A 14,236-nucleotide genomic window follows, 5' to 3' on the forward strand; every position below is an offset into this window, starting at 1 on the left:
CACCAGAATCAGCAAGTGAGTGAGGGGCACCTCTAGAGCAAGCAAGGGGCACCTCTTGGTCCTTGGGAGCTGACTAAGACCACCAAAAACCTACCCCTGAGAGCAGCTACACCTGAAACCCCAGCAGGCTGGAGAGCCCAAACTGTGGGCTCTCATGGGAAGGTAGCACAGAGAAGGGCAGCGAACAGGGGAGGCTGCTGAAATTCGAGAGCTTGCCTCAGGAAAAATCCTTGCTCCTTAACTCTATTCAAAAAGAGCCTGCCCATATCACTCAGATTTCTGCTTAAAAAGGAAAGGAAAAACCTTCACAGTGATGGAAAATTGGGCACAGAAGCAACAAACACCCTCCAAGAAAAACAAACAAACAAACAAAAAAAGGCATTAACCCTTGAAATTTTTTATGGAGGAAAAACCCAGGCAACAGAAGAAATAGAGGAGGAAATTCAAACAAAACCAAAACCTTCCAAAAAATGGAAATTGTCCACAAGCTCTGGAAGAATTTAAATTGGAGCTTATCAAAAAGATGGAAGCCTTCTGGCAAGAAAAGTGTGAAAGAGATCAAAGAGAACATCAAAGATTATAGCAGAAAATCAAAAAATTAAAGCAGAAAACCAAAAAAATTGTAACAGAAAATCAGGCCTCAAGGACAAGAATTGGGGAGCTGAAAGCCAATGATCTTGCAAAACAGCAAGAATTAATGAAGCAAAGTGAAAAGACTGACAAAATTGAAGAAAACATAAAACATTTCACTGACAAGATGACAGATCAGGAAAACAGAGCAAGGAGAGATAATTTGAGAATCATTGGTCTACCTGAAAAGCCAGAAAGAAACAGAAATCTTTTCATCATACTACAAGAAATCATCCAAGGAAAACTGGCCTGATGTTCTTGAACAAGGGTGAAAAATAGACATGGAAAGAGTTCATAGAACACCCTCTATACTAAATCCTCAAAAGATAACTCCCAGGAATGTAACTGCCAAATTCCAGAGCTTTCAAGCTAAGGAGAAAATTCTACAAGAAGCCAAAAAGAGGCAATTCAGATACTAAGAAACACCAATCAGGATCACACAAGACCTGGCAGTTTCCACACTAAAGGACCACAAGCCCTGGAACATGATATTCAGAATTCTAGGCAAGAGAATTGGGTCTTCAACCAAGAATCACCTATCCATCAAAACTGACTATATATACTTCCAGGGGAAAGTATGGGCATTCAACAAAAGAGAAAATTTCCAAGTAATTGTATAGAAAAGAGCAGAAGTAAGTGGAAAGTTTGATACCCAAACACAAAGATCAAGAGAAACATGAAAAGGTAAATAAGAGAGGGAAAAGGGGGAAAAAAATTTTTTTATTCAAACTCACTTCTTTAAGGGTTACCATTAGATCAAATTATATATATATATATATATATATATATATATATATATATATATATATATGTATATATATGTGTGTGTGTGTGTGTATTAATATATGGGGGAAATGTTATTTGTAACTCTCAAAAACTGTATTCATTATTATAGTAATTAGAAGAATCACAGGAAGAGATTGGGGCATTAAAGGCTATAAGATGATATGCAAAAAAAAAGAAAAAAGAAAAAGGGTGAGTGGGGAATTGGAGATGGCACCAAGAGATAGTTGAAGAAATAAAATAAATAAGATAATATTTACACGTAAAGATACACATGGGAAGGGGAGGGGAAGAATACTCTTATAAGAAGGAGAGGAAGAGAGTGCTAATAGGTAATACTTAAACCTTACTCTCAGTGAAATCAATTCTAAGAGGGAAGAGCATCTAGATCCATTGGGGTCTTGAATTCTATCTTATCCTACAGGGTAAGTGAGAAGAGAAAACTAAGAGGGGGAGAGGGAGGGGTACAAAAAGGGAGGGAAAGAGAGGGGGGAGGTAACTTAACAGACCCTAAATAAAAACAAGAAAGGAACAAAAAAGGAGGGGGTAAGAAAGGGAAGCATATTAAGGAAGGGGATTAGGGGGATCGATTAAAAGTAAACCACTAGTTTAAAAGGATATAGCAAAAGAAGAAAGGACAGAACTGGGAGAGGATATCAAAATGCTAGGGAATTCACAAGTGACAATCATAGCTTTGAACATGAATGGGATGAACTCACCCATAAAACATAACCGAATAGGAGAGTGGATTAGAATCCAAAATCCTACCATATGTTGTCTATAAGAAACACACTTGAGGCAGGTAGATACTCACAAGGTTATAATTAAAGGTTGGAGCAAGACCTATTGGGCCACAACTGATATAATGAAGGCAGGAGTCACAATCATGATATCTGACAAAGCTAAAGTAAAAGTAGATCTGATAGGGAAGTTAAATACATCCTGATAAAAGGGAGTAGAGACAATGAGGAAATATCACTAATCAACATGTATGCACCAAATGATATAGCATCCAGATTTCTAAAGGAGAAACTAGTAGAATTGAAGAGGAAATAGATAGTAAAACTATTCTAGTGGGAGACCTGAACCTATCAAATTTAGATACATCTAATCAAAAATAAATAAGAGGTAAAAGATGTGAATAAAATTTTAGAAAAATTAGAGTTAATAGATATATGGAGAAAAATAAATAGGGACAAAAAGGAATACACCATCTTTTCAGCAGCATATGGTACATTCACAAAGATTGACCGTGTAATAATAGGTTCTAAAAATATGGCAAACAAATGCAGAAAATCAGAAATAACAAATGCAAACTTTTCAGATCATAATGCAATCAAAATAATGATCAGTGAGGGTACATGGAAAGCAAAATAAAAATTATTTGGAAATTAAATAATATTATACTCCAAAATTGGTTAGTTATAGAACAAATCACAGAAACAATTAATAATTTCATTGAAGAAAATGACAATGATGAGACATCCTTTCAAAATCTATGGGATGCAGCCAAAGCAGTATTCAGGATGGGGGGGGGGATTTATATCCTTGAGTTCATATATTAACAAATTAGGGAGGGCAGAGGTCAATGAATTGGACATGCAAATTAAAAAACTTGAAAGTGAACAAATTAAAACCACCCAGAAGAAAATTAAATTAGAGATCTTAACAATTAAGGGAGAAATTAATAAAATCAAAAATGATAGCATTATTGAACTAATAAATAAGATTAGAAGCTGGTAGAAGCAATTTGGAACTATGCCCAAAGGGTAATAAAAGACTGTCTGCCCTTTGATCCAGCCATAGCACTGCTGGGTTTGTACCCCAAAGAGATAATAAGGAAAAAGACTTGTACAAGAATATTCATAGCTGCACTCTTTGTGGTGGCCAAAAATTGGAAAATGATGGGATGTCCTTCAATTGGGGAATGGCTGAACAAATTGTGGTATAAGTTGGTGATGGAATAATATTGTGCTAAAAGGAATAATAAAGTGGAGTAATTCCATGGAGACTGGAACAACCTCCAGGAAGTGATGCAGAGCGAAAGGAGCAGAACCAGGAAAACATTGTACACAGAGACACACTGTGGTACAATCGAACGAAATGGACTTCTCCATTGGTGTCAATGCAATGTCCCTGAACAATCTGCAGGGATCTAAAAAGCACTATCCACAAGCAGAGGATAAACTGTGGGAGTAAAAACACCGAGGAAAAGCCACTGCTTGACTACAGGGGTTGAGGGGATATGACTGAGGAGAGACTCTAAATGAACACTCTAATGCAAATACCCACAACATGGAAATGGGTTCGAATCAAGAACACATGTGATACCCAGTGGAATCGTGCATTGGCTATGGGAGAGGTGGTGGGAGGGGGAACGGGGGGAGGAAAAGAAAATGATCACTGTTTCCAATGAATAATGTTTGGAAATGACCAAATAAAATAATGTTTAAAAAAAATAAAGAGGTTGGCTTAGAAATTAAAAAAAAAAAACAGTTCTGAAATACATCTAACTGCAGCATTATCTAGTCAATATATCCATATATATAATATAATAAATAATTTTGCCAAATACTTTATTGAATCAGGCCCATGATATTCCTTTGATTTACCAACCTGTCCAAAACAGCAATAAAGTCAGTAGTATGTCTTATTCTTAATGAAACCATGTAGTTTAAGAGTCAGTGTTCTGAAGTCTTCCTTTTTAAAAATGTTCATAAACCACCTGATATAATAGACTGTGAAGACTTTGCCCTGTTCCCAATTTTGTAAAAAGAGAACATTGTATAGAATATTATAGTGAATGACAGTCAAGACCAAAAAAAAGTTGTGCTAGTCATAGAATGAGGAACCACATCTCAAGGTAAAATTTAATGAAGATAAGAATAAAGTGGTATACTTTACTACTACTTGTGTAGACAGGAAGCCTCAAAGGGTAGGGTTTTCCCTTTTACTTAATGTTGGCAAGTAAAGGATGAGTAACGACTTATTAAAGATGTTACAGAGGATAACCTTAGGAAGCTCAATTATTCAGGCTTGGACTTATTGGCCTCAGAAGTCCCTTCCAACACTGAAATCCTAAAATTCTAGAAAAGCAATCATCCTTTTTCTTAAAATCCTCTAAGAAATACTACAATCAAAATACTTTGATTTTAAGTATGTTATGTAATCAATCAATTCATTAGCATGTAGTAAGCACCTTCTTGTGACATAACACCTTGACAAACACTGGTAATACAAAGACAAAAATAAAACAACCCCTTGCCCTGAAAGAATTCACATTCTAGTGGGGGTAAATCAGTACACAGAAAAGCTACAAAAATTTTAAACTGCATTAAGAATTTTCAGGCATTCTGAATAAAAATAGACAAAATAAAATAACAGTCATTTTGGTGAGGAAGGTACTCTCAGAGGGGAGAGAAGGGGCATTGGCAAAGGCCTTGTGAAGAAGGTGACTTTTGAGCTAAAATTTCAAAGAAAACAGAATATTTACAATAAGAGGTGAGGACCAAGTGTATTTGAAGCATGGAAAACAACAGTCTGTGAAAAGGGATGGGGAGTCAAAATGTCATGAGACCAAGATGAGTTTGGTTGGACCATAATAAATGAATGAAGGTAATATATAATAAGCTTTAGGATAAGTTGGAGTCAAATTGTTAAGACAACAAACACAATATGGAAAAGCTTGTCTTTGATTCTAGAAATAATATGGAACCATTGAAACTTATTGTAAAAGGGAGTGGCTTGGTCAGACTTGTGCTTGTAGAGAAGGTGAAAGATGCAAGAGATATTGTGGAGATAGAAATGACAAGACTTGAGGCTGGATCTTATAAATATAAATCTGAAATTTAAATATTTTGTTAAAAATAAAATACCTATAATTCACTTATTCACATAAATGACTGAGCAATGCAGCAAAGCTTACTTGAAGAAATTATTTGCTTTAAAACAGGATCCTAATGAATGTGTTAAACATAGTTGTCAGTTTTTAAGCATCTATTAAGCACCTGTGTGCTACACACTATACTAGGTGGTAAGGATATAAAGACAAAGGGAGATAATCCCTGTAAATAGAAAGAGAAAGAGTCATCTTGGGAATATAAAACACTAGAGAGCCTGAGAAAGATTTCATGTAGAGGATGGCATTTTAGTCTTGAAGGAAACCTGGAATTCTAAGAAAGTGAAGAAAAAGCATTCCAGATATGAAATATAACCAGTGCAAAGTCACTGAGCAATAAGACAAGAAAGGTAACATAGAGCAAGTTAAAAAAGGTGTTTACATGCCAAGGAGAGTTTTATATTCGGTTCTGAAGATAATGGGGAGTCAATGGAGTTAAATGAAGAAGAAATCATATAGTCAGACTTCCACTTTTGGAAGAGAACTTTGGCAGCAGCATTGAGAATGGATTAGAAGTAGAGAGAAATGTGAGGCAGAAAAATTAGGAAGCTATTGCAATAAGCTAGGCAATAAGTAAACAGTTGTTTAACTATGGTAGTTGGCAGTTTGAATGAAAAGAACATGATGGATTCAAGAAATATTGTGGATATAGATATAACAAGATTTGGCCACTGTCTGGATATGTGAAGAGTTGGGCATGACACCAAAGTTGCAAACCCAAGTATCCAAAAGGATAGTAGTACTATTGTTAGAAACAAGTTAGCTCAGAAGAAGAAAGGGTTTGAGGGGGATATTAGTGAGTTCTGTTATTAAACAAGTTGAATTTAAAATGTCTATGAGACATGCAGTTCAAAATGACCAATAGGCAACTTGGGATGATGCAAGTATGTATCTCAGAAAAGAAATTAGGATTGTTAAAAAAAGATCTGGAAGTCATCTGCACAGACATGTGAACCACTGAAAGTTTGTAAGATCACCAAGTGAGATAGTTCAGAAAGAAAAGAGAAAATGGCTTAGGATAGTCATTAGGGTATATCTCTGATTAGGAAGTATGATATGGATGATGATCCAGGAAAGAAGTTTGAGAGGGAAGTCAAAAAGGCAAGATAAAAATCAAGAAAGATAAGTGTCATGAAAACCTAAGAAGCTGAGAGTATTCAGAAGAGGAGTATGGTCAAGAGTAATATAGAGAAGTCAAGAAGAATAAGGAATGATTGAATGTCATACTGAGAGCATTATTGTTGCATTTTTGTCTTTGTATCCCCAGTACATACACAGTGTATGGCAAGCAATACATACTTAAGTGTTTGCTGACTGAGAAAATGTCACTAGATTAGTAGGAGATTGATGACTGGAGAATAGTTTCAGTTGATGTTGTTAGAAGCGAGATTTCAGGAGCTTTAGAAGAGAATGACAGAAGATGAAGTGGAGGATACAGCTATTTTAAGGAGTTTGGCTGAAAAAAATGAGGAGAGGCATTGTACGATGGTTTGCAGGGATAATCATACCTAATAAGGGCTTTTTCAGGATATGGTAAACTGGGCAGGAGGGTAGGAAGTTGGGAAGGAACAAGTGAATGGAGAGAGATTAAAGATAAATAGGAGCAAGAGGATGACAATGAGGGCTATCTGCTGGGGAAAAAAACAGTGTATATTATAGCTTTATTAAGAAGGGCCATCTCTTCATCAGAGGGTGAAATAGAGGAGTAGGATGAGTGATTATGTCAGAGAGTTGTGGAGTGAGAAGATGAGAAGAGGAACCTCACAGGAAATAGCCTTGATTTTCCCAGTAAAGTATGAAGTATGATCCCCAGCTGGAAAGAGAAGGTTTGGAGGAAATTGTAAAAGAAGCTTGAAGAAAGAGGTTTCAACAAGCTGCTAAGGTGGTTGAGACAGAACAAACAGGGAGGCATCAAAGGATTATCTTGCTGCAATGAGGTCCTAAGTAAAAATCAATATGTGACTTCGAATAGTTCCATTCTGTAGCACAAAAATATTCCAAAGCTGGAATCTGGCAAAGCATGAGTGGTGGCAATAGAATAAAATATTTGAGATCAAACTTCTACTTGATGTTTTGATCACATACTCCATCAATAAATCAGAGCAGCAGCCATTATTACTGTAAAAGTCCATTTTTACAGCTGCCTTAGACAAATGCTATTAAGAAAAGCATATTAAGATAGAATCAAAAAATCAAGAATCTGCTCTTTCTTAGAGGTGAACTCCTTCTACCATTGAAGATCACAAGTATCATTAACTTAGGAGATTGATGAATGATATTTAATGTTTGTTGAATCCATTTTGTATATTCATTTGGCTTTGTAATTTGCCTAACAGAATGTTACACCTTGGAAACACTACTGCCATTACATTAAAAGTATTTTGTCCTTAAATTGTTTTTACATTATAAATCTTTTCTCTCCAAGATCATGAACTCCTTGTGGGTTCCTTATACAAATTTCCCACAGCACTTGTAGTACGTGAATACAAAGTGGATACCTGACAAAGTAATGTTTACTAACAATCAAAAGAATACACTGTGACCAAACTAAGGCAAAATATATTCATTTTATAAATATCCTTTAAGTATTTTATATGCTATTAAATGGAAATGAATTTTTCATATTCCTACCTGCTACCTTTGTTCGGATTTGCATATTTTCTTGCAAAGTTGCCAGTGGTTCCAAATATTCTGGTGCCTTCCCAGCTATTACTTCTTGTAGCTTTGCATCCACTTGACTTAATCTTTCTTTATAAAGCCTTAATGTAGCAAAAAATATTAAACATATTAATAAAAAAGACCAATAGGAGTTCCAAATAGTTCATTTCCTCCATTATCGTTATCTAATCTCATACTCATTCAGTCTCATACTCATGCAAACAACAAAATTAATTCTGTTTTAACTTCATCTTATATGTGAAATTTAGGTATTTTTACTTGCTTTCAGGGATATATTCACAACCAAATTACAATCTCTGCTTTTTTTCAGGAAAAAATACAATTTAAAGTAACTATCTTCTGGTTCTTTAAAAAAAAAAAAAGGAATTCTTAGGAACATCTGGGTTGCTCAGTGGATTGAGAGTCAGGCCCAGAGACAGGAGGTCCTGGGTTCAAATCTGACCTCAGATACTTCCTAGCTGTATGACCCTGGGCAAGTCACTTAACCCCCATTGCCTAGCCCTTACCACTCTTCTGCCTTAGAACCAATACCCAGTATTGATTCTAAGACAGAAGGTAAGGGTTTTTTAAAAAGGAATTATTTTTTAAATGTCTAAATTCAATTTTTAAATGCTCTTACGTTTTACTAAATCGGTAAAACCTATTAGCAACTATAGCTTGCTTAAATGTTTGTTAAGTAAATTAGTAACAGTAGTAAAGTTTTATAAATATATTGAGACAATGAGAACTAAGACTATAAGAGGAAGTATCATGAGAAAAGAAAACTTAAAAAGAAACAAAGGACGCAAATATGTAAATACCAGCATTCTGGGGCGTACTTTTTAAACAAACTGAGTTTTCTCCTATATAATCTTCTGAATAAGGCTTTCTGACTATCTAGTGTATGCTCATTTTTTTAAATCAACAACAACAACAACAAAAGCATTAGCAATTTCGCATCCCCCCTCTCCAACTTATCCAAGTTACAATTTAACAAATTGTTAAATAAAGTGAAAATTCACCTATTGAAAGACAAATGCTCATGTAGTTAGCATATCCAGTTAACATGTTCACTTACTCAAACTACTTAATGTCAACTGCTACATAATTTCACTGAAATCCTTCAGTGGTTTCCTACTTCCCATAATAAGGGCCAAATTCCTTAGCTTGACATTCAAAACCATCCAACCTGGCTTCAACCTGCCTTTCTAATCTTCCCCACCCCCCTGCCCCTCTCCTCCAAATTACCCACTGATCAAAGAACATATCCTTCTACCTTCTCCTGTCTCCTTTTACATTGTTTCTACATCTAGAATGTTTACCCTGAATTTTTGTCTCTTGACATCCTGCCTATGAAGAGACATGAATTCAAATCCAACATCAGACCCTTATGAGCTATGTGACCTGAACAACTCACTTAAACACTTCTCTCAGCCTCAATTTCCTTATCTGTAAAGACCTTGGAAAACTAAAGCAAATAGTAGCTAGTAAATTGAATATGGGGAGTGGCGGTGATATGGTTAGATGTGCTTCAGCAACTGCATAGAGAGCTAGAAAGAACTCAGAGGATATCTAGCCAATCTCTTCATTCTACAACTGAGCAAACTGGAGATTGGGAAGGTTGAGTGACTTGCCCAAGGTCACAAAACTAGCAAGCATTAAATATAAATTTAAGTCTCTGATTTCAAAGTAAATAATCTTTTCCCCACAATATATTCAAAAGTTGAGTCTACAAAGAGTTTTGAAAAGTTATTTCCATCATATGTATTCTGTAAAATAAAGGAGATGGTTTATAATGAGGTGCAAATTAAATGAGACAAAAATTCGATCTACTGAGACAACAAATCTTAATTTTTATATCTTTAAAAAAACTGTTATTATACATTAAGCCCTCCTTTTGTTATAGTCATGTTTTACATGACTTGTGAATGAGTTAATAAAATTTTCACACATTCTTTAATTCTTCATCACAAAACCACGTTTTTATCTAGATATTAAATGTACCTTTGACAAACAGTACATTTTTCATAGTCTAATCTTGATTATAACCTACCTTTTTCATTGTATTTGAAACTTGGCAAGTTCTCAGACTATTGTGGATAAATTTCTTAACCTTATATGATGAGTGTAGCAGTCATGTTACAATACTGATTCCACTTCATTGGGGGAATTTCTGTAATTCTGGAATAATTCAGCTTCCTAGAATATCAATATATCCTTCAGAGTTCATCATTCCCTCAAAGGGGATAAAACTTCAAAGTCCATTAGAAGCAATAAATTTCCAAAATATTCTTCCATGAATGTTTTAAAATCTAATGAAGATTCCTTTAGCTCATAGGTTCACCTGGACTTTAATGTTTGGTACTTCATTCTTTGTATTGTCTTGCTCAATGATGTCTATTTATTCACAGCAATAGTTAACAATTTTGGCTTTTAAACTGTTCTTCTCAGTTTTCCAGATTCAAGAAGCTTATGATGTAGAAGAATAGTGAATATCTGTTTTTCTGGTTCAACTAAAGGTCTTTGCTTATTTTTTGAGATTTAAATAGACTTTTTATAGCAATTGTTTGTTGATTCTTGATGTTTTCATTTTCAGTCACACTTTCCTCTGTGCTTCAGTGGTACTGGTCTTGTTTCACTGAGGCTGAAAATGTCTTACATCTTCAAACTGACACAGTTGCTTAAATACCTCTAATAATCAACAAACAGTGTTTTCAATTGTTACAACTTTTGAACTTTTCTTTGGAATACTATCCATTCTTAAAAATCAGAGTTAAAACATAAAAGTAGCAATTAAACAGTATTATGGTTTCACTTGGTCAAGTTCAGAATTGTGAGTCTGTCTAATGTCTCTAGTAGCACATGTCTGACAACTGATGCCACAAAATGAAACCATATTAAAAATAATGTTTGTTCCAAGTAATTCATATTCCAATGTTTATGATCTTTAAGTTCCTTTCTAGCTCCATTTCTGAAATTGTGAATTAAGGACTGGAAAGGTATTGCATGAATCAATGATTCAAATGATAGTTATGCCCCCATTTTGGTCAATATTTCTCTTCCAATCAAACATATTAACTATTAGCAAATCCAAGAAAATTAAGCTTCCACTCTTCTGAGTGAGCAAGGGTCATTTAAAGACATCTCAAATTCTACAACCCAAGGGTAAGACTGAGATGGTAAAAAATCTCAGAAGTTTAAAAAGAATTGAGGGAATCTGGCTTTTACCATCACAGAAAATGCATAATGGAGGGGGAGAATTTAAAGGATATGTGCCCTGCAAATGCTGGGGAAAAAAAGTAGATGAATTATATCTGAGGCATAAGGTTTATATACATACATACTTAAATTATCTATGTATATATAGAGAGGAATATGGAAAACCAGCATCTGTGTAAGAACAAAAAACAAGCCTGGCAAATTATAATTTGTTGATGGGCCTGTGAAAGTTAAGTTTGGTACAAGTGTAAATAAGACATGGTACTAATATAGTAAATAGTACAAAATGTAAAATCTAAGCTGTTAGCCCCTTATTGCTTTAGCCACCACTTCAACAACTCACTGAACTTGAATTCAAGCAACAGGTAGGTTATATAAACCTTGACAAACCTAAATTTTGCACATCTGCATTGGTAGAGGGAATTTCCTAACCAGGAATTACCCACCTCAACAAAATCATAGTATTAGATTAAAACTTTGATTCTGCTTATTACATTATGTTATGTTCTGTCCAAATAATGTATAGAAAATCCAAATTAATTTCAATATTAACTTCTAAGTGACAATATGGAAAGATATATCTCCAAAATAAATATAATTCGACAGGTATCACTAAATGTTTACTAGGATACAAAAATGATATTCCTCATCTGGGGAAAAACAAATATGTAAACAGATAAGTAAATACAAAACACATTCAAAACAAAACAAAACTAATTTTTGGATGTGGGGAACACTACCAACCAGGGAAATTAGAAGAGGCTGATTTTAGGTAATAGTACTAGATCTGAGCTTTGAGGGGAGATAGGGATTCCAGGAGACAAAAATGAATAGGAAGGGTATTTCAGGTATGAGGGAAGAGTCTGTGCAAAGACAAAGGAATAGAAAATGAAATACCATGTTCAAGAAGCTAAAATATACACTATTGCAGAGAAGCAATGTGAAATCGGTATAGGAAGATAAGTTGTATTGGATTATTAAAGTGTTTTGCAATAAAGGACAAAATAGGAGTTTGTGATTTTTGGTAGGAGCAATAAAAAACTCTAAAGAATCTTGAGCCAGGGAATGAAATGGTCAGACCTGTATTTGAGGAATATCACATTGGCCTATATAGAGGATAGCTTGAAGAAGGGAAAGGTCAAATAGGCAAAGAGAATACGAATGAGGGTAGTGGCCTGATGAGTAGAGAAAGGGAAAAAGATGTGAGGGATGTTTTAGAGGTAGAATTGACAAGATTTGGCAACTGACCAAATATGAGAGGAGAGAGTGAAGGCTAATTCCTATAATATAAACATAGATGACTAGGATAACAGTGGTGGCCTCAATGAAAATAAAGAAGTAAGTCTCTGGGTTGGTTTGAGGGAAAAGATGAGTTCTGTTTTGACATGCTGATTTTGAGATCTAGCAGGTAATTAAGAGATTCAGGTTTGGAGATCAGAATACAAATAAGCACTAACATATAAGACTTGAGAGAGAGAAGAGAATAAGACATTGCAAATCCACCTATAAAGAATGTTTAAATTAGTTGACTTTTGTGTTACTTATTTCACCAGTTTTCCTCACCAGTAAGAAGAGTAAATTAAATATTCAATTCTCAAAATTCATGCAAATTAGAGAAAGGCTTGATAAGAACCAATAAAATTCAAATAATAAACACCTTCATCCTATATTTTTCAATAGTTTTTAACTCCTCCCCTGTCAAACATTTTACTTGTTACCAAAACCAGGTAAGTTAGGTGAGTTTTAACTTTTCCCCTTTTGTATTTATACTGTCAATATAAAAGGCCAGGAAAAGAGCAAGCAGCAGGAGCAAAAAAGTGAGAAGTCAGAATGAAGGACTTAGAAAACACACAAACTACATAATCGGTACTTGAATAAATCCTGTTGAATAGGAGAGGGGCAATATAAAGCAGTAGATTACAACAGCTGGCATCCAAGTCAGAAAAGAGTTGGGTTCAAGTCCTGAATCAGATATATATATATATATATATATCAGATATATATATATATATATAAATCATAAAGCTCAGGGCAAGTTACAAATTTCAGTGCTGTGAGCAGTTATTTAAGACATTAAGTTATAGGGAAAAAAATATTGTTGATCTGCATTTGGTTCAAGGGAATTTCCTCACTGAGGCTTCCATACACCAATGAAATCACAGATTCAGACAAAAAACAGAGTGGCTTCATTCTCCCACCAACTCTATGTAAATTGGATTATACAATAACACTCTGGCTATTTTAGACAGATTTAAGACAATAATATTACTTTAAAAGATACTTTGTCTCCTCTATTTACTTGGATCATATACTTCAATGGACAATTAAAAAAATCAAAACAAGAAAAATAGGTGAACCTTTTTTTTTATATTTTTGTTCCAATTTCAAATACGGTTTTGGATTTTGTCTATCACTAATTTCATGAGAATCACAATTTTATACATTTAAAAAACAATTTGCAAAACAAAATTATACTTCACTCAACTAAGGAGTAGCTAGGTGGCACAAGGAATAGAGTGTTGGGCCTTGAAGTCAGGAAGATTAATATCTATGTGACCCTGTATAAGTCACTTAATCCTGTTTGCCTCAGTTTTTTCATCTGTAAAAATGAGCTGGAGAAATGAAATAGCAAACCACTCCACTATCTTTACCAAGAAAAATCCTGAGACATGACTGACAAATGACTAAACAACAAGCAACTCACCTAAAATGTAGCTACTGGTGATTTCCTGTTGCATTTTGCCTGTGGAAAATCCCTCCTCAGTGTCCAGAAGTAATCAGTCACCATGCTTAGACTCCACTTGCCCTGGTATTGTTTTCCATTGTGGATATTTCTTGATGGAAATGTTGTTGGCCATGCCCATTACCGATAGCACCTAAGTTTTCTGGGAAGAAGTCCAAATGTGAATCCAAGAAATGGATCTTGAGTGATATGTAATATCCCATAATTTTAGAGATTTTTTGAGAAGATCGTTGACAATTTCTTGGTATTTTTCTGCCTTGTTGTTTCCCAAAAAGGTTTTGGTCATTTAAAAAATATATATTTCC

General features: G+C 34.6%; 1 protein-coding gene across 4 annotated transcripts in view; it reads right to left on the reverse strand.

Annotated features, from left to right (window-relative positions):
• BRMS1L (BRMS1 like transcriptional repressor) overlaps positions 1 to 14,236 on the reverse strand; it is a 211,102-nt gene that overhangs the window by 116,603 nt on the left and 80,263 nt on the right. For all 4 annotated transcript variants that reach the window (XM_056811028.1, XM_007473251.3, XM_007473250.3 and 1 more), the window contains one exon: positions 7,943 to 8,070. In XM_056811028.1, the coding sequence (XP_056667006.1) occupies positions 7,943 to 8,070 (128 nt within the window). The remainder of the gene's footprint in view (positions 1 to 7,942; positions 8,071 to 14,236) is intronic.

The sequence above is a fragment of the Monodelphis domestica genome, chromosome 1 (genome assembly GCF_027887165.1).
Source record: "Monodelphis domestica isolate mMonDom1 chromosome 1, mMonDom1.pri, whole genome shotgun sequence".
NCBI lineage: Eukaryota > Metazoa > Chordata > Mammalia > Didelphimorphia > Didelphidae > Monodelphis > Monodelphis domestica.